Source organism: Leptodactylus fuscus, chromosome 2 (assembly GCF_031893055.1).
Source record: "Leptodactylus fuscus isolate aLepFus1 chromosome 2, aLepFus1.hap2, whole genome shotgun sequence".
Classification (NCBI taxonomy): domain Eukaryota; kingdom Metazoa; phylum Chordata; class Amphibia; order Anura; family Leptodactylidae; genus Leptodactylus; species Leptodactylus fuscus.
Genome location: NC_134266.1, coordinates 2669769 through 2688646, shown reverse-complemented (window position 1 = coordinate 2688646; position 18878 = coordinate 2669769). Strand labels below are relative to the sequence as shown.

General features: G+C 45.2%; 1 protein-coding gene across 1 annotated transcript in view; it reads right to left on the bottom strand.

The window, feature by feature from the left end:
* ARHGAP31 (Rho GTPase activating protein 31) overlaps positions 1–18878 on the bottom strand; it is a 157666-nt gene that overhangs the window by 17399 nt on the left and 121389 nt on the right. The window contains exons 5-7 of the mRNA XM_075263293.1: positions 17967–18074; positions 16612–16796; positions 14376–14571 (exon numbers count right to left, since the gene is read on the bottom strand). Of these exons, the coding sequence (XP_075119394.1) occupies positions 14376–14571; positions 16612–16796; positions 17967–18074 (489 nt within the window). The remainder of the gene's footprint in view (positions 1–14375; positions 14572–16611; positions 16797–17966; positions 18075–18878) is intronic.

Below are 18878 nucleotides of genomic sequence, written 5' to 3'. Positions count from 1 at the left end.
CAGAAGAGATGGAGAGCAGGAGAGATGGAGAGCAGAAGAGATGGAGAGCAGAAGAGATGGAGAGCAGGAGAGATGGAAAGCAGGAGAGATGGAGAACAGGAGAGATGGAGAACAGGAGAGATGGAGAGCAGGAGAGATGGAGAACAGAGGAGATGGAGAACAGGAGAGATGGAGAACAGGAGAGATGGAGAGCAGGAGAGATGGAGAGCAGGAGAGATGGAGAGCAGGAGAGATGGAGAGCAGGAGAGATGGAGAGCAGAAGAGATGGAGAGCAGAAGAGATGGAGAGCAGGAGATATGGAGAACAGGAGAGATGGAGAGCAGAAGAGATGAAGAGCAGAAGAGATGGAGAGCAGAAGAGATGGAGAGCAGAAGAGATGGAGAGCAGAAGAGATGGAGAACAGGAGAGATGGAGAGCAGAAGAGATGAAGAGCAGAAGAGATGGAGAGCAGAAGAGATGGAGAGCAGAAGAGATGGAGAGCAGAAGAGATGGAGAGCAGGAGAGATGGAGAGCAGAAGAGATATGGAGAGCAGAAGAGATATGGAGAGCAGAAGAGATGGAGAGCAGAGGAGATGGAGAGCAGAAGAGATGGAGAGCAGGTGATATGGAGAACAGGAGAGATGGAGAGCAGAAGAGATGAAGAGCAGAAGAGATGGAGAGCAGAAGAGATGGAGAGCAGAAGAGATGGAGAGCAGAAGAGATGGAGAACAGGAGAGATGGAGAGCAGAAGAGATGGAGAACAGAAGAGATGGAGAGCAGAAGAGATGGAGAGCAGAAGAGATGGAGAGCAGAAGAGATGGAGAGCAGAAGAGATGGAGAGCAGAAGAGATGGAGAACAGGAGAGATGGAGAGCAGAAGAGATAGAGAGCAGAAGGGATGGAGAGCAGAAGGGATGGAGAGCAGAAGAGATGGAGAACAGAAGAGATGGAGAGCAGAAGAGATGGAGAGCAGAAGAGATGGAGAGCAGAAGAGATGGAGAATAGGAGAGATGGAGAGCAGAAGAGATATGGAGAGCAGAAGAGATGGAGAGCAGAAGAGATGGAGAGCAGGAGATATGGAGAACAGGAGAGATGGAGAGCAGAAGAGATGAAGAGCAGAAGAGATGGAGAGCAGAAGAGATGGAGAGCAGAAGAGATGGAGAGCAGGAGAGATGGAGAACAGGAGAGTTGGAGAACAGGAGAGATGGAGAGCAGAAGAGATGGAGAGCAGAAGAGATGGAGAACGGGAGAGTTGGAGAACAGGAGAGATGGAGAGCAGAAGAGATGGAGAGCAGGAGAGATGGAGAACAGGAGAGATGGAGAACAGGAGAGATGGAGAGCAGAAGAGATGGAGAGCAGGAGATATGGAGAGCAGGAGATATGGAGAGCAGGAGAGATGGAGAGCAGGAGAGATGGAGAGCAGAAGAGATGGAGAACAGGAGAGATGGAGAACAGGAGAGATGGAGAGCAGAAGAGATATGGAGAGCAGAAGAGATGGAGAGCAGAAGAGATGAAGAGCAGGAGAGATGGAGAGCGGAAGAGATGGAGAGCAGAAGGTATGGAGAGCAGAAGGTATGGAGAACAGGAGAGATGGAGAGCAGAAGAGATGGAGAGCAGAAGGGATGGAGAACAGGAGAGATGGAGAACAGGAGAGATGGAGAGCAGGAGAGATGGAGAGCAGAAGAGATGGAGAGCAGAAGAGATGGAGAGCAGGAGAGATGGAGAGCAGAAGAGATGGAGAGCAGAAGAGATGGAGAGCAGGAGAGATGGAGAACAGGAGAGATGGAGAGCAGAAGAGATGAAGAGCAGAAGAGATGGAGAGCAGAAGAGATGGAGAGCAGAAGAGATGGAGAGCAGAAGAGATGGAGAACAGGAGAGATGGAGAGCAGAAGAGATGAAGAGCAGAAGAGATGGAGAGCAGAAGAGATGGAGAGCAGAAGAGATGGAGAGCAGAAGAGATGGAGAACAGGAGAGATGGAGAGCAGAAGAGATGAAGAGCAGAAGAGATGGAGAGCAGAAGAGATGGAGAGCAGAAGAGATGGAGAGCAGGAGAGATGGAGAGCAGAAGAGATATGGAGAGCAGAAGAGATGGAGAGCAGAGGAGATGGAGAGCAGAAGAGATGGAGAACAGAAGAGATGGAGAGCAGAAGGGATGGAGAGCAGAAGAGATGGAGAACAGAAGAGATGGAGAGCAGAAGAGATGGAGAGCAGAAGAGATGGAGAATAGGAGAGATGGAGAGCAGAAGAGATGGAGAACAGGAGAGATGGAGAGCAGAAGAGATGGAGAGCAGAAGAGATGGAGAGCAGAAGAGATGGAGAACAGAAGAGATGGAGAGCAGAAGAGATGGAGAGCAGAAGAGATGGAGAATAGGAGAGATGGAGAGCAGAAGAGATATGGAGAGCAGAAGAGATGGAGAGCAGAGGAGATGGAGAGCAGAAGAGATGGAGAGCAGGAGATATGGAGAACAGGAGAGATGGAGAGCAGAAGAGATGAAGAGCAGAAGAGATGGAGAACAGGAGAGATGGAGAGCAGAAGAGATGGAGAACAGAAGAGATGGAGAGCAGAAGGGATGGAGAGCAGAAGAGATGGAGAACAGAAGAGATGGAGAACAGAAGAGATGGAGAGCAGAAGAGATGGAGAGCAGAAGAGATGGAGAACAGAAGAGATGGAGAGCAGGAGAGATGGAGAACAGAAGAGATGAAGAGCAAGAGAGATGGAGAGCAAGAGAGATGGAGAGCAGGAGATATGGAGAGCAGGAGATATGGAGAGCAGAAGAGATGGAGAGCAGAGGAGATGGAGAGCAGGAGATATGGAGAGCAGGAGATATGGAGAGCAGGAGATATGGAGAGCAGAAAAGATGGAGAGCAGGAGAGATGGAGAGAAGAAGAGATGGAGAGAAGAAGAGATGGAGAGCAGAAGAGATGGAGAGCAGGAGATATGGAGAGCAGGAGATATGGAGAGCAGAAGAGATGGAGAGCAGGAGAGATGGAGAGCAGGAGATATGGAGAGCAGGAGATATGGAGAGCAGAAGAGATGGAGAGCAGAAGAGATGGAGAGCAGAAGAGATGGAGAGCAGGAGAGATGGAGAGCAGAAGAGATGGAGAGCAGGAGAGATGGAGAACAGGAGAGATGGAGAACAGGAGAGATGGAGAACAGGAGAGATGGAGAGCAGGAGAGATGGAGAACAGAGGAGATGGAGAGCAGAGGAGATGGAGAACAGGAGAGATGGAGAACAGAGGAGATGGAGAGCAGAAGAGATGGAGAGCAGGAGAGATGGAGAACAGAATAGATGGAGAGCAGAAGAGATGGAGAACAGGAGAGATGGAGAGCAGGAGAGATGGAGAGCAGAAGAGATGGAGAGCAGAAGAGATGGAGAGCAGAGGAGATGGAGAGCAGGAGAGATGGAAAGAAGAAGAGATGGAGAGCAGGAGAGATGGAGAGTAGAAGAGATGGAGAGCAGAAGAGATGGAGAGCAGGAGAGATGGAGAGTAGAAGAGATGGAGAGCAGAAGAGATGGAGAGCAGAAGAGATGGAGAACAGGAGAGATGGAGAGCAGGAGAGATGGAGAGCAGAAGAGATGGAGAGCAGAAGAGATGGAGAGCAGAGGAGATGGAGAGCAGGAGAGATGGAAAGAAGAAGAGATGGAGAGCAGGAGAGATGGAGAGTAGAAGAGATGGAGAGCAGAAGAGATGGAGAGCAGGAGAGATGGAGAACAGAAGAGATGGAGAACAGGAGAGTTGGAGAACAGGAGAGATGGAGAGCAGAAGAGATGGAGAGCAGAAGAGATGGAGAGCAGGAGAGATGGAGAACAGGAGAGTTGGAGAACAGGAGAGATGGAGAGCAGAAGAGATGGAGAGCAGAAGAGATGGAGAGCAGGAGAGATGGAGAACAGGAGAGTTGGAGAACAGGAGAGATGGAGAGCAGGAGAGATGGAGAGCAGGAGAGATGGAGAGCAGGAGAGATGGAGAGCAGGAGAGATGGAGAGCAGGAGAGATGGAGAGCAGGAGAGATGGAGAGCAGGAGAGATGGAGAGCAGGAGAGATGGAGAGCAGAGGAGGAGAGAACAATAGATGTTGAGCACAGATCAGACTACACAGGGCCTGGAGTCCATCACAGTTTAGAAGGGGCAATCACTTGAATTATAACACCCCTCTGCCCTCTCATTCACATTCCATGATGGAGATTAGGGGTCTGACGGCTTCAGAAACAACGTGGGAATAAATGCGGCTTCAGGTTATTTTACGAGAATAGGAAAACTTGGGAAAATTTATTAACCCCTCCCCCCCATCCCCTGGAGATTACCGCAAGTAATTCAGCAGAATATTCCCAGAAATCAGGATCCGCTATTAACGCTGCTCATTAACATTCATGAAATAATGAAAAACTGCGAAGCGGAATCGAAGCGTCGCCATCAGTCATGTTGTAGCCCCTCACATCGCCTGCAGGTGGCAGTGTCTTACCACGTTCCTTACTATAGCCAGACAATAGACACTTATGCTTGTGTGGAGTCTATAGATGAGATGTTTCGGGTCAGGGATATTCGGTATTTCGGTATTTAGTTAACATGTTAATGGCCGCCCTGTCCTTCTATCTGCTCGAGCAGCAAAACATTCTGCAGGCCTGAGGAGGTGCAAACTGGAAGATCCAAGTACTAACTATGCCAGACGTGCCCTGTAGGGGGCAGTAACAGCCATCTCTCTATACTTGCTCTATTACCTGGGCAAAAGGAGCAAATTACCCAGAGCCCGGACCCCCGGCATCAGACAAGGCCTGACCTTTCCTTATGAGCTGCACCTACAAATTAGTGGGAGTATTACAGGAGAACTAGGTGGCAGTATCATATTGACACTGTATGTCATTATTATGGACACTATATGGCAGAATTATATCAGTTTATGGCAATATTATATGGGAATTATGTAGGAGTGTTACAGGAAATATTAACACTATGTAGCAGTATTATATGGGCATTATTTACACTATGTGGCAGTATTATACGAGCATTATGTACACTATGTGGCAGTATTATACCTCAGTATTATAACCTCATTCACACTGCAGATACTGTAACATGCTGCAGTTTTTGTTTTGGAGTTTCCACCTCGGCCAAACTGCAGCACTTACATGTGGAGCCTCAACCTTATATGAGCACTGCAAGGCAGTATAATAAGGGCACTATAAGACAGTATTATATGGGCTCCATATGACAGTGACTTTTCTATCAATATTATATGCACATTACACGGCATTATTTTATAGGCTCTGTTAAATAGCATTGAATAAAGACTATGTGGCAATATTATATGAGAATATTATACAGCCATATTATATGGGAACTATATGACAGTATTATACATACAGTACATGTCAGTATTATAAGAACACTATATATTACAATCAGAAGGGCACTAGGTAGTATTATTGTATGGGCACTACATGGCAGTACCATAAAAGTATTTTGTAGCAGTGTTAAATGTATTATATGGCCACTACATGGCAGTATTTTTGAGCAGCATTATTTAAGCACCATGTAGCAGTATTAGGTGGGGAGTATTATAGGCCATTCCTGTATAAGGACTGTGTATCAGTACTATATGGGCACTATGTGATAGTATTATACATACAGTATATGTCAGCATTGTAAGAACACTAAATATTACAACTCAGTAGGGCACTAGGTGGCATTATTGTATGGGCACTACATGAAAGTATTATAAAAGTAATATGTTGCAGTGATAGAACCTTACTGTATAAGGACCGTGTCTCAGTACTATATGTGCACTATGTGATAGTAGTAAATGGGAACTAGGTGGCAATATTATATGGACACTATATAACAGTATTATATGGACACTCCATGGCAGTGTTATATGAATGGATGGATGATGACAATAACTATCCATTTCCTTTTTCCAAATAAATATAACAGGGTCTCCCGCACACTTGTCCAGGGGCTCCCACCCTGTTTCCTATTATTTTACTGCCTCCATAGAGCTGTAATAGGGGCTCCTTACAACCTCCGATTCATAATACTCTGCGTATGGTTTGGGTTTTGTACAGAAAATTTCATTAACATTCGGGACGATTTCCTGGAATATATGAAGCGGTGGAGAGTCGTTCTGCGCTCGCTGCCTCCAATTAGATTTCCCCTGTGTCAGCGACGCCGCGTTCCTTCCAGAGAGTAATTAACGGAGCAGATCAGCGCCATTGTGTTCCTATTTATTGTTCCCGGTAATTAGAGCAGCTGCCAGTGGTGGGCGCCGCCGATGTCCCGCTTACATATTGTCTGAGATAAGATCTGCCGAGAGCGGCTCTGTATAGGATGTGAGAGCACCCAGGTAAGCACAACCCCATATCTGCCAGATCTGTGTCCCCCCCCCCCCCCCCCACATTAACACATTCCACATCACACATCACATCCCCGGAACATTCCGCAAATTCTGATTCCTCAACACAATGGAGATTGATTGAGATGCAAGTCAAGGTCTGAGCTGATGGTAACACCTGGTGCCTCTACCTCTATAGTGCCTCAAGAACGCTCCAATACTGGGGGAGGGTCCGCACCACTATATACTACAAGATGTACATATATACTTATATACTGAAGATACCCAGGTTATACCGGCTGTACATATATAATTATATACAGTATATACCCAGGTTATACCGGCTGTACATATATAATTATATACAGTATATACCCAGGTTATACCGGCTGTACATATATATTATATACAGTATATACCCAGGTTATACCGGCTGTACATATATAATTATATACAGTATATACCCAGGTTATACCGGCTGTACATATATAATTATATACAGTATATACCCCGGTTATACCGGCTGTACATATATAATTATATACAGTATATACCCAGGTTATACCGGCTGTACATATATAATTATATACAGTATATACCCAGGTTATACCGGCTGTACATATATATTATATACAGTATATACCCAGGTTATACCGGCTGTACATATATAATTATATACAGTATATACCCAGGTTATACCGGCTGTACATATATAATTATATACAGTATATACCCCGGTTATACCGGCTGTACATATATAATTATATACAGTATATACCCAGGTTATACCGGCTGTACATATATAATTATATACAGTATATACCCAGGTTATACCACCTGTACATATATAATTATATACAGTATATACCCAGGTTATACCGGCTGTACATATATAATTATATACAGTATATATCCAGGTTATACCGGCTGTACATATATAATTATATACAGTATATACCCAGGTTATACCGGCTGTACATATATAATTATATACAGTATATACCCAGGTTATACCGGCTGTACATATATAATTATATACAGTATATACCCAGGTTATACCGGCTGTACATATATAATTATATACAGTATATACCCAGGTTATACCGGCTGTACATAATTATATACAGTATATACCCAGGTTATACCGGCTGTACATATATAATTATATACAGTATATACCCAGGTTATACCGGCTGTACATATATAATTATATACAGTATATACCCAGGTTATACCGGCTGTACATATATAATTATATACAGTATATACCCAGGTTATACCGGCTGTACATATATATTATATACAGTATATACCCAGGTTATACCAGCTGTACATATATAATTATATACAGTATATACCCAGGTTATACCGGCTGTACATATATAATTATATACAGTATATACCCAGGTTATACCGGCTGTACATATATAATTATATACAGTATATACCCAGGTTATACCGGCTGTACATATATAATTATATACAGTATATACCCAGGTTATACCACCTGTACATATATAATTATATACAGTATATACCCAGGTTATACCACCTGTACATATATAATTATATACAGTATATACCCAGGTTATACCGGCTGTACATATATAATTATATACAGTATATATCCAGGTTATACCGGCTGTACATATATAATTATATACAGTATATATCCAGGTTATACCGGCTGTACATATATAATTATATACAGTATATACCCAGGTTATACAGGCTGTACATATATAATCATATACAGTATATACCCAGGTTATACCGGCTGTACGTATATAATTATATACAGTATATACCCAGGTTATACCGGCTGTACGTATATAATTATATACAGTATATACCCAGGTTATACCGGCTGTACATATATAATTATATACAGTATATACCCAGGTTATACCGGCTGTACAAATCAAATCAAATCAAAAAATGCTTTATTGGCACGTCCGAATAGGTATTTGGCATTGCCAAAGCTAGTAAAGTGGGTGGGTGGGGGGGGGGGAGTTGGGTTGGGTGGGTGGTGGGTATGGGGGGGGGGGGGTTCGGTTATAACAGTCCATGGAGTCTCATCTTCCTCTTCGTTGGTGACTGCTATATGGGGAGGTGGGGGTGGGGGTGGGTGGGGGTGGGGGTGGGTGAGGCGGGTGTTTTGGGATAAATATAACAGTCCATGGAGTCTCATCTTCCTCTTGTTTGGTGACAGCTGGACACGTATTGGGCAGCGATCTCCACAGTGGCCTCTTCTTCTCCCAGTAGGATGTAGAGTTTCCTCTTCTCGTCTGCAGATATGAAGTCTGGGATGTGGGCAGAGAGTCTTTGGTAGTAGACGGCCCTCACAGCTGAGTATTTGGTGCAGTGTAGCAGGAAGTGGGTCTGGTCTTCTAGGACCCCCTGGTCACAGTGCTGGCACAGTCTCTTCTCCCGTGGCTTGTACGTCTGCCTGTATCGCCCCGTCTCTATCTCTAGGTTGTGGGCGCTCAGTCTGTATCGGCTCAGGGTCTGTCTGTGCTTGGGGTGGCGTATTCTCTCCAGGTAGGTGGCCATGGTGTAGTCCCTTTGTAGGGATTGGTACACGGTGAGTTTCTTGGAGTTATTTATTTCGTTTCTCCATTCTTCAATGTACCGCTCTCTGTTTGCCTCTGTGGTCGCCTTTATTTCGGCCTTGGTTATCATCTGTTGGAGTTTTTGGTTTGGTGGTTGGCTGCTGTTTGGTTGGTGAGTGTCTGGTTTGCTCCGGTGGCTTAGCCATGCTTGGTGGTGGTAGGAGTCAGGCTTGCTCCCCTGGATGTGTGCCTGGAAAGCTAGCGCCCTCTTCTGTATGGTGAGCCATAGGGGGAGTCTGCCTAGCTCTGCCCTGCAGGCTATGTTGGTGGTGTTGCGATGGACATGTAGCAGGTATTTGCAGAACTCCAGGTGGAAGTTCTCTGTTGGGCTGGAATCCCACCTTGACTGGTCTGGGTAGGTGGCTGGGCCCCAAACCTCACTGCCATAGAGAAGGATCGGGGAGATGACTGTGTCAAATATCTTCAGCCAGACCCTCACCGGTGGTTTGAGGTGGTACAGTTGTCTTCTGATGGCGTAGAAGGTTCTGCAGGCTTTTGCTTTCAGGGTTTCTATTGCTGCTTTGAAGCTTCCTGATTGGCTGAGCTCCAGCCCCAGGTAGGTGTAGCTGTTGGTTTTCTCCAGTGTGGAGCCGTTCAGTGTGAATTGTGAGGTGGTGGAGGCTTTATTGTGGCCCTTCTTCTGGAATACCATGATTTTGGTCTTCTTCTGGTTGATGGGTAGGGCCCATGTGGTGCTGAATTTTTCCAGCACTGACAGGCTTTCTTGGAGGTCTTTCTCGGTGGGGGCCAGGAGTAGGAGGTCATCGGCGTACAGCAGGAACTTCACCTCTCGATTGTTCAGGGTGAGGCCTGGGGTTGGTGAGGTCTCCAGGGCTGTGGCCAGTTCATTGATGTAGATGTTGAAGAGCGTTGGGCTCAGGCTACAGCCTTGTCTGACCCCTCGGGCCTGTTGGAAGTATGCTGTCCTTTTCCCATTCACCTTCACACTGCACTGGTTTCCGGTGTAGGAGCTCTTGATGACGTCGTACGTTCTTCCTCCTATTCCACTCTCTAGGAGTTTTAGAAGTAGGCCTGGGTGCCATACTGAATCAAACGCCTTCTTAAAGTCCACGAAGCAGGCGAATATCTTGCCTCTTCTGGTGTTGTGGACGTGCGTCTTGATGAGGCTGTGCAGGGTGTAGATATGGTCTGTGGTGCGGTGGTTTGGCATGAACCCTGCTTGGCTCTTGCTGAGGACCCCGTGTTGTGTGAGGAAGGTGAGGATTCTGTTATTGATGATGCTGTTGAACAGTTTCCCTAGCGTGCTGCTGACGCAGATCCCTCTGTAGTTGTTGGGGTCATATTGGTCCCCATTCTTGTAGATGGGGGTTATGAGCCCTTTGTTCCAGTCTTCGGGGAAGTGTCCAGCATTGAGCACGAGGGTGAATAGCTTTGCCAGTGCCGCGTGTATTGCTGGAGGGCTGTATTTGATCATCTCTGGTAGGATGCCGTCAGGGCCACTGGCCTTTTTGCCTTTCAGCAGGACAATTCTTTCCTGTATATCTTTTATGGTGATTGGCGAGTCCAGAGGGTTCTGGAAGTCTTTGATGACTTTCTCCATGTCCCTCAGTTTGGTGATTATCTGTTGCTGTTCTGGAGTTAGTTCTTCTTCTGGGATGTTTTTGTAGAGACCTCTGAAGTAGTTGAGCCAGATATTGCCATTTTGGATGTGGAGAGAGTTTTTCTTGGGCTTTGTGCCCATGTGGTGCCAGGTCTCCCAGAATGAGCTGTCCTGGAGGGAGTCCTCTAGTTGCTCGATTTTGTGGGAGAGGTATCTCTGTTTCTTCTCTCTGAGGGTGCCCTTGTATTGCTTGCATAGATTGCTGTAGGCTTCCCTCACCTCCTTGTTGTTGGGGTCCCTGTGTTTTTGGTTGGAGGCTGTTCTTAGGGTATGGCGTAGTGCTTTGCAGTCGCTGTCGAACCATTTGTGGGACTGTTTGTTGGTTTGTCTTATGGGTTTGGTTGGTTTCAGGCCTGCTAGTTCTGCTGTGGTCTGTAGGATGTACTTGAGATCCTTCACAGCTCTGGTGACTCCCTGTTGGTCTGGCTGATAGTTGTTTGTATGGAAGTTTGTGAGCAGTGTCTTGATTTCGGGTCGGTTGGTTGCGTTGCTATATTCTATGGCCTGGTGGTTGGCCCATGTGAAATGTCTTGGTAGGTTGTAGAGGCCGGACTGTTGGGGCTCATGTATGGGTGTTTTGTTCCTGGTTCTCATGTATAGTAGGATCTGGTTGTGGTCTGATAGATGGGAGTCAGGTGCGATTGTGAAGTCTTCAATGTCTGACAGGTCTGCGTCTGTAATGGCATAGTCCACCACGCTGTTGCCCACTTGAGAGTTTAGTGTGAAGCGTCCTCTGGGATCGCCTGTGGTACGTCCGTTTATTATGTACAGTCCTAGGCTTCGGCACATGTTCAGCAGTTGTCTCCCACTCTTGTTGACAATTCTGTCTTGGCTGTTTCTTCTTGTCTGTGTGGGTTCTGGGTGGTGGATCTCACTACCGTGCGTATGTGGGTTGTCGTCAGGAGGCAGGTAGTCTAACTCTGTGCCTGTCCTTGCATTCAGGTCTCCGCATATTAGTATTCTGCCTTTGGGTTGGAAGTGGACAGCTTCCCTTTGTAGGACCTCGTAAGTGTCGGGGTGGTGGTAGGGGGACCCTGGTGGGGGCATATATACTGCACAGAGATAGATGTCCTGCTGGCCGCTGAGGATGGAGCTGCTTATTTTTATCCATATGTGATTAGTTCCACGTTTGGTAGCTTTTACGTGTTCTTTGAGCTCCTCCTTGTACCATATTAGTATGCCTCCTGAGTGGCGGCCATGTTTGGTGGTCTTATTTTTCTGGGCGGGCACTGAGAATTCCTTGTAGCCCATGGGTGTTAGGGACTCGTCATCTGCCCGGGTCCATGTCTCTAGGAGGATTTGAATGTCTATGTTTTTTAGTCTGTCTATGAAGTCTGGATCTTTTGATTTAGATCCAAAGGCTGAGGCGTTCAGCCCTTGTATGTTCCAACTACTGATAGTTAGTGATTTCATCTTCGGTGTGTAAACCTTGTAATGAGCTGTCCTGCAGAGGACGGGCTGGGTTCTTGGTTGGTTGCAGTGTGGCCAGGTATTGGTTTATGTGCATTGCTGTTGTGGCAATTGTAGTGACCGCATGCTCTATTCTCTTTATTGTCTCTATGTCGGTGCTCTGGGTTGCTCTGGTTGGCTTTTTCTTGATAGGTGGCATCTTTGGGGGGTTCTGTCTTGGATATTGGCGGTTGTCGGGTATTATTTCCATGGTTCTTTGTCTTGTTTGTTGTCTAGGCCCGGGGGCTCTGTTGAGCACTAAGTCTTTGAATTCCTTCGCTAGGAGGCTGACGCCATGTTTATTGAGGTGTTTGTCATCATATAGGTGACGCTTATCTATGGAGGGGTGTTGTGCCAGGGTGATGCCTGATGTTTGTCTGATTCTGGTCGCCAGCTCTTTGTTGATTCCCATGATGGTAGCTTCAGAGATGTCTTCTCGTGGGAGCAGAGATGACAGGATGATACTACTGTCTGGGAACTGTTGCTTTGCTTTCTCTGCTAGTTGGACCAGTTGGCCCGCTGTCTGTTGGGGCTGGTCAGAGAGATCTTCTGTGCCTGTGTGTATGACAATGTGTTTCGGGGTAGTGAAGAAAGGCTTGCAAATGACGGTATTGGCTTTTTCAATGGTTGGGCTGTGGATTTTCTTGACTCTTTGCCGTGGGAAGAGCTTTCTTGTATTAATGTACTTGCCATTGGAGTCTATGATCAGGACTATATCTGGGTTTGAGGTTCTCGTTGTTTGGGTTCTCTCTGGCTCTATGTCTGGGGTGATGGGCAGTTCTGGGCTTTCTTGTGATTTGTGAGGCATTTCTAGCTTATTGATACCTTGATCAGAGTCTGTTGTGTTTTCCTCCCCCTCTTCCTTAGATCTTATCTCTTGTGTCTGTAGTTTCAGGCCTGATAACTCTTCCTTTAGTTCTGTACATATATATACAGTATATACCCAGGTTATACCGGCTGTACATATATAATTATATACAGTATATACCCAGGTTATACCGGCTGTACATATATAATTATATACAGGAGATACCCAGGTTATACCGGCTGTACATATATAATTATATACAGTATATACCCAGGTTATACCGGCTGTACATATATAATTATATACAGGAGATACCCAGGTTATACCGGCTGTACATATATAATTATATACAGTATATACCCAGGTTATACCGGCTGTACATATATAATTATATACAGTATATACCCAGGTTATACGAGCTGTACATATATAATTATATACAGTATATACCCAGGTTATACCAGCTGTACATATATAATTATATACAGTATATACCCAGGTTATACCGGCTGTACATATATAATTATATACAGTATATACCCAGGTTATACCGGCTATACATATATAATTATATACAGGAGATACCCAGGTTATACCAGCTGTACATATATTATTATATACAGTATATACCCAGCTTATACCGGCTGTACATATATTATATACAGTATATACCCAGGTTATACCGGCTGTACATATATAATTATATACAGTGTATACACAGGTTATACCGGCTGTACATATATTATTATATACAGTATATACCCAGCTTATACCGGCTGTACATATATTATATACAGTATATACCCAGGTTATACCGGCTGTACATATATAATTATATACAGTGTATACCCAGGTTATACCAGCTGTACATATATAATTATATACAGTGTATACCCAGGTTATACCAGCTGTACATATATAATTATATACAGTATATACCCAGGTTATACCGGCTGTACATATATAATTATATACAGTATATACCCAGGTTATACCAGCTGTACATATATTATTATATACAGTATATACCCAGGTTATACCGGCTGTACATATATAATTATATACAGTGTATACCCAGGTTATACCAGCTGTACTTATATAATTATATACAGTATATACCCAGGTTATACCAGCTGTACATATATAATTATATACAGTATATACCCAGGTTATAGCGGCTGTACATATATAATTATATACAGTATATACCCAGGTTATACCAGCTGTACATATGTTATTATATACAGTATATACCCAGGTTATACCGGCTGTACATATATAATTATATACAGTATATACCCAGGTTACACCGGCTGTACATATATAATTATATACAGTATATACCCAGGTTATACCGGCTGTACATATATAATCATATACAGTATATACCCAGGTTATACCGGCTGTACATATATAATTATATACAGTATATACCCAGGTTATACCAGCAGGGTCCATATTGATAAGCAAGCAGCGCCTAATCATCCATGGAAGTGAATTACCATGACTAAGGCCACAAGAATTGTCAAAAATGCAGAAAGCAAAATACGTGTAACTTGACATTTCCTCCTGCAACTTACTTATTTTCTGGTAGATCTATGACAGTATGGAATAAAGTGCCTGTGACCGGGACAATCTCCGGGAGACTGTTCTCTCTCCTTTCCTTCCTGGCAGGGTGAGTGGCTGATAAACTGCGGGCCTGAGCTTCTTCTAAACTGACCAATTTCATAGGAAGTGATCCAGATGGTAACGTCATACTCTTCACTATCCGGCAATCTGGGGAAGAGAATATAAAGAGCGCGACATCAACAGTAGTATTATAGGAGTTATATTCTTCACATCATTGATCATTTTACACAAAACTCCAAAACTGGTGCGGACAGAAGTATTGGCGCCCTCAGCCTAATACTTGGTAGCACAACCTTTAGACACAATAACAGCGCACAACCGCTTCCGCTAACCAGCAATGAGTTTCTTACAAGGCTCTGCTGGAATCTTAGACCCTTCTTCTTTGGCTCCTGCTCGCGGTCCCCCCTGAGATGTGAAGGGGGCCTTCTCCAAACTGCCACCAAGAGATCTCTCCCCCTCCCCCACAGGTGTTCTATGGGACTCAGGGCTGGACTCATTGCTGCCACTTTACAAGTCTCCAGGGCTTTCTCTCACCACCATTTTCTAGTGCTGACCTGAAGTGTGTTTTGGGTCCTTGTCCTGCTGGAAGAGCCCTGACCTCTGAGGGAGACCCAGCTTTCTCACACTGGGCCCTACATGATGCTGCACAATGTGTTGGTCGTCTTCAGACTTCATAATGCCATGCACACGGTCAAGCAGTCCAGTGCCAGAGGCAGCAAAGCCACCCCAAACCATCAGGGACCTCCGCCATGTCTGACTGTAGGGGGCGTCTTCTTCTCTTTTTCCTGTAATCTCTATGTTGAGGCCTTCTCCTACTTTTGTCTCCTCTGACCAGAGAGCATTCTTCCAGAACAGTTTTAGCTTTCTCAGGTAAGTTTTGGCAAACTCCAGCCTGGCTTCTGTCTCTGGGTAAGAAGTGGGGTCTTCCGGGGTCTCCTACCATACAGTCCCTTCTCATTCAGACGCTGACGCTGGATAGTACGGGGTGACACTGTTGTACCCTCGGACTGCAGGGCAGCTTGGACTTGTTTGGATGTTAGTCGAGGTTCTTTATCCTCCATCCGCACAATCTTGCGGTGAAATCTCTGGTCAATGTTTCTTTTGCGTCCACATCTAGGGAGGTTAGCCACAGGGCCATGGGCTTTACACTTCTTGATGACACTGCGCACGGTAGACACAGGAACATTCAGGGCTTTGGAGATGGACTTGTAGCCTTGAGATTGCTCAGGCTTCCTCACAATTTTGCTTCTCAAGTCCTCAGACAGTTCTTTGGTGTTCTTTCTTTTCTCCATGCTCAATGTGGTCACACAAGGACACAGGACAGAGGTGGAGTCAACTCTAATCCATTTCAACTGGCTGCAAGTGTGATTTAGTTATTGCCACCACCTGTTAGGTGCCTCAGGTGAGTAACAGGTGCTGGTAATTACACAAATTAGAGAAGCATCACATGATTTTTCATACAGTGCCAATACTTTTGCCCACCCCCTTTTTTATGTTTGCTGTGGAATTATATCCAATTTGGCTTTTTGACATTTCTTTTTGTGGTTTTCCATTGGAGACAAATTAAATGAAGATAATAATACCAAAGAATTTGTGATTGCAATCATTATCTGGAAGAACACGAGTATTATCTGACAGAATGGCAGGGGTGCCAATACTTTTGGCCAACACTGTATATTGTGCCCTCACACATCAACTCCCTCTATAATGTTACATAAGACTTATAAATGATTCTGGATCGTTTCGATGTTTTGTTTTGAGCTGCTCGGAGAGAAGATCATTTGCATTAAGTTACGAGCGTTTCGATGTGAGAACAGACCTTTCGGTGCCTCCCTCTCTGGCGCGTTCTTTTCTGTTTCCTTAGAGATAAAACATCAGCTAAATTATCTAAACAAACATGGTTGCGGCGTTGCCAAAAACAGCGCAGCCACCACAACTGAAGTTTTAGACAATTTTTTATAGGGGTTCGATCATTGGCTCATAATTGGTCATTACACTGCCTGTAGGGGTCCTGAGGGGGTTAGATACGTTCCTCTCCTTTATAATCTGACACTCTTTGGTGGACTCATTGTGTATAGATGATGTAAATACCAAGTAAGCACCTCGGAGGTTTTTGGCGCAGTCAGTTGTGACCAGGCTCAGAGTCGTCCTTATCACAGTTCGGGGTCTCCTATCTGCAGTACTTACCATTGGGTGCAGGTTTGCGTTCCATGAAGAGGTCCTCACTGTCCCTCCGCTTTATGGCGGTGGTGGGACTGTTGCTGAATATTTCCTCTACGTGATTTAGGATGAACTCGATGACAATTTGCTGGACTCGCACTTCCATGAAAGCTGCGTCCCCATTACATCCGATATCCTCGATTTCTTTGGACCTGGTGATACAAATAATTAGATAAATTAGGGAACAGATAGAAGGAATTACTGAGAGATTAACAAACAGCGCCCTCTACTGGTCAGGACATCATGAAAAACAAGAGAAGGACTGAATCTTATGCCATGTGTGGCCGCTGTACTTACATTCTCATCTGTGTGGCCCAGGGGGAGGAGATTCTATGATATCTGCATTTGCCACATGGCTTCGAGGTTGCTCTGCCTACTGGTCACACTTTGGCTGGGTCAGAGGTGTGAGATGCAGAGACAATCAGGGCTCTAACTCAGTATCTAGTCCAGGGCTGAGGCGGGGTATTGTATCCTGACACTTTCCTTGCTCAGGTGCCTGTGATTCCATTAGTGTTCAGGCTTTGTGTTCTCAGAATTCACTTCTAGAACCTTTCCCCAATTTCGGATCTTCTCCTGCTTTACTGTTACATGCACACGACCGAGTCCAGTCCATGGAAAACAATCAGTGTGTGGGCCATAGTACCCGGACTGAACTCAGCCGTGTGCATAGAAGTCAGTGCATCATATTCAGGCATCTCACAGTTATAATGGACTGACATAACGCTATCAGTGTAGTACTGTTGCGATCCAGCCATGACTATGTTGCACTGGCTCCTATGCATACGGCCAAGTTGAGTCCAGGTACTGCAGCCCACAAATAGACCATTTTGCCCCGGTCTGGAATTGTTCTTGTGCATGCGGATTTACTCTCTTGATTTACCCTTCATTTGTTTTGGCTCTGTCTGTGACCTCTTGGAACTGAGCATGGCCTGGGCTTTCTCTGCTTTCATCTTGGCTATTCCTGTACTCTCCTGGTTTTTAACCCTGACTTGTGTATTACTCTTTTGCCTGCCATAGGGTGTCTGGTTTGGGCCTTGGCCTATAAGTGGAGCTGTAATCTGAGTCTACCCCGCCTTGTGCTTGAGATGCTCTAGTGAGTATCTCAGGATAGTCTTAGACTCTGCGGACCAGAGCGGTGTAAGATGATCGGTAGCAGGTTTATTTCTTGTCTGCAGCTCCTATCAGTCACCTTCTATGTATTAGGAAATCGCTTACATAGAAATTCCATTATAAATTTACAAAGCCTACCAAGTCCCGAGTGAAATCCAAGGGGGGGGGGGGGACATTAACGGAATGTAAAGGGAATAGAAAAAACTCTGCACCTTAGAAGATTGGGGGCCCAGACTAGGGCCAGGTTCCTGATATGCATATTTGTGGTGGAGCTGAAGGAGGCGATGTAGGTCAGATGTCTGCTCAGGTATTCCAGGGTTCTAGAATAGGAAAGAAAAGCACAAAAAATACAAAAATATCAAATACATTGTGAAGAATGAACACAGAGATGTGCAATGTATGGGCGCCTGAAGAGTAGAGACGAGGATGGAGACGTGAGGACCAAGGTGCAGCCACAAGCGATCCAGCAGCCCAAACCCACCACCAACCTCAAGGCAAGGTGCAGGACATAGGAGTGAGCTGCATATAAGTAATTGCACCCTTCCCTAAGTCATGGTTTTTAAAGGCATATCACCCCTTTAAGACAGATTGATTCTATGTTTTTCTCTCTTATGACACCTACTACAACTCTGCCATGTAAGGGCTCATGCATAGACATAGGGAGCGCGCCGATCATAGAGCTCAGGACGCCATCGTGCGTGGCTATAAATCAGCAGGGCGACATCTCCACAATGATGGACGCTCACGGATCCAGAGCCCTTACTAAACTGAGGGCTAAATATTTATCCTGATGGTAACAAATACCTGGGATTCCTCCTGGGGGATTATGGGATAGCAGGGGGGAGGCCCCTATACCCCAGCACTATATAAGGTGCAGCCTGTCTATATACCGCCCCATAGATCAGACTGGATCCTAGAATGTTACAAAGCAACCACAACAAGAATGTAACAGTGTAACAAATCTCCTACACTGGAGAAGAGAACAGCGGGAAGGTAAGGAGAACATATTAAGAAAAGTCACGACAAGTCCAATATTCTTCACTGAGTCGACTTCTAATATATCTTTACAGGACACGGAGGGATGACACAAAGCTCCAAACCCTCTGCTTTCCTTCACCCCGCCA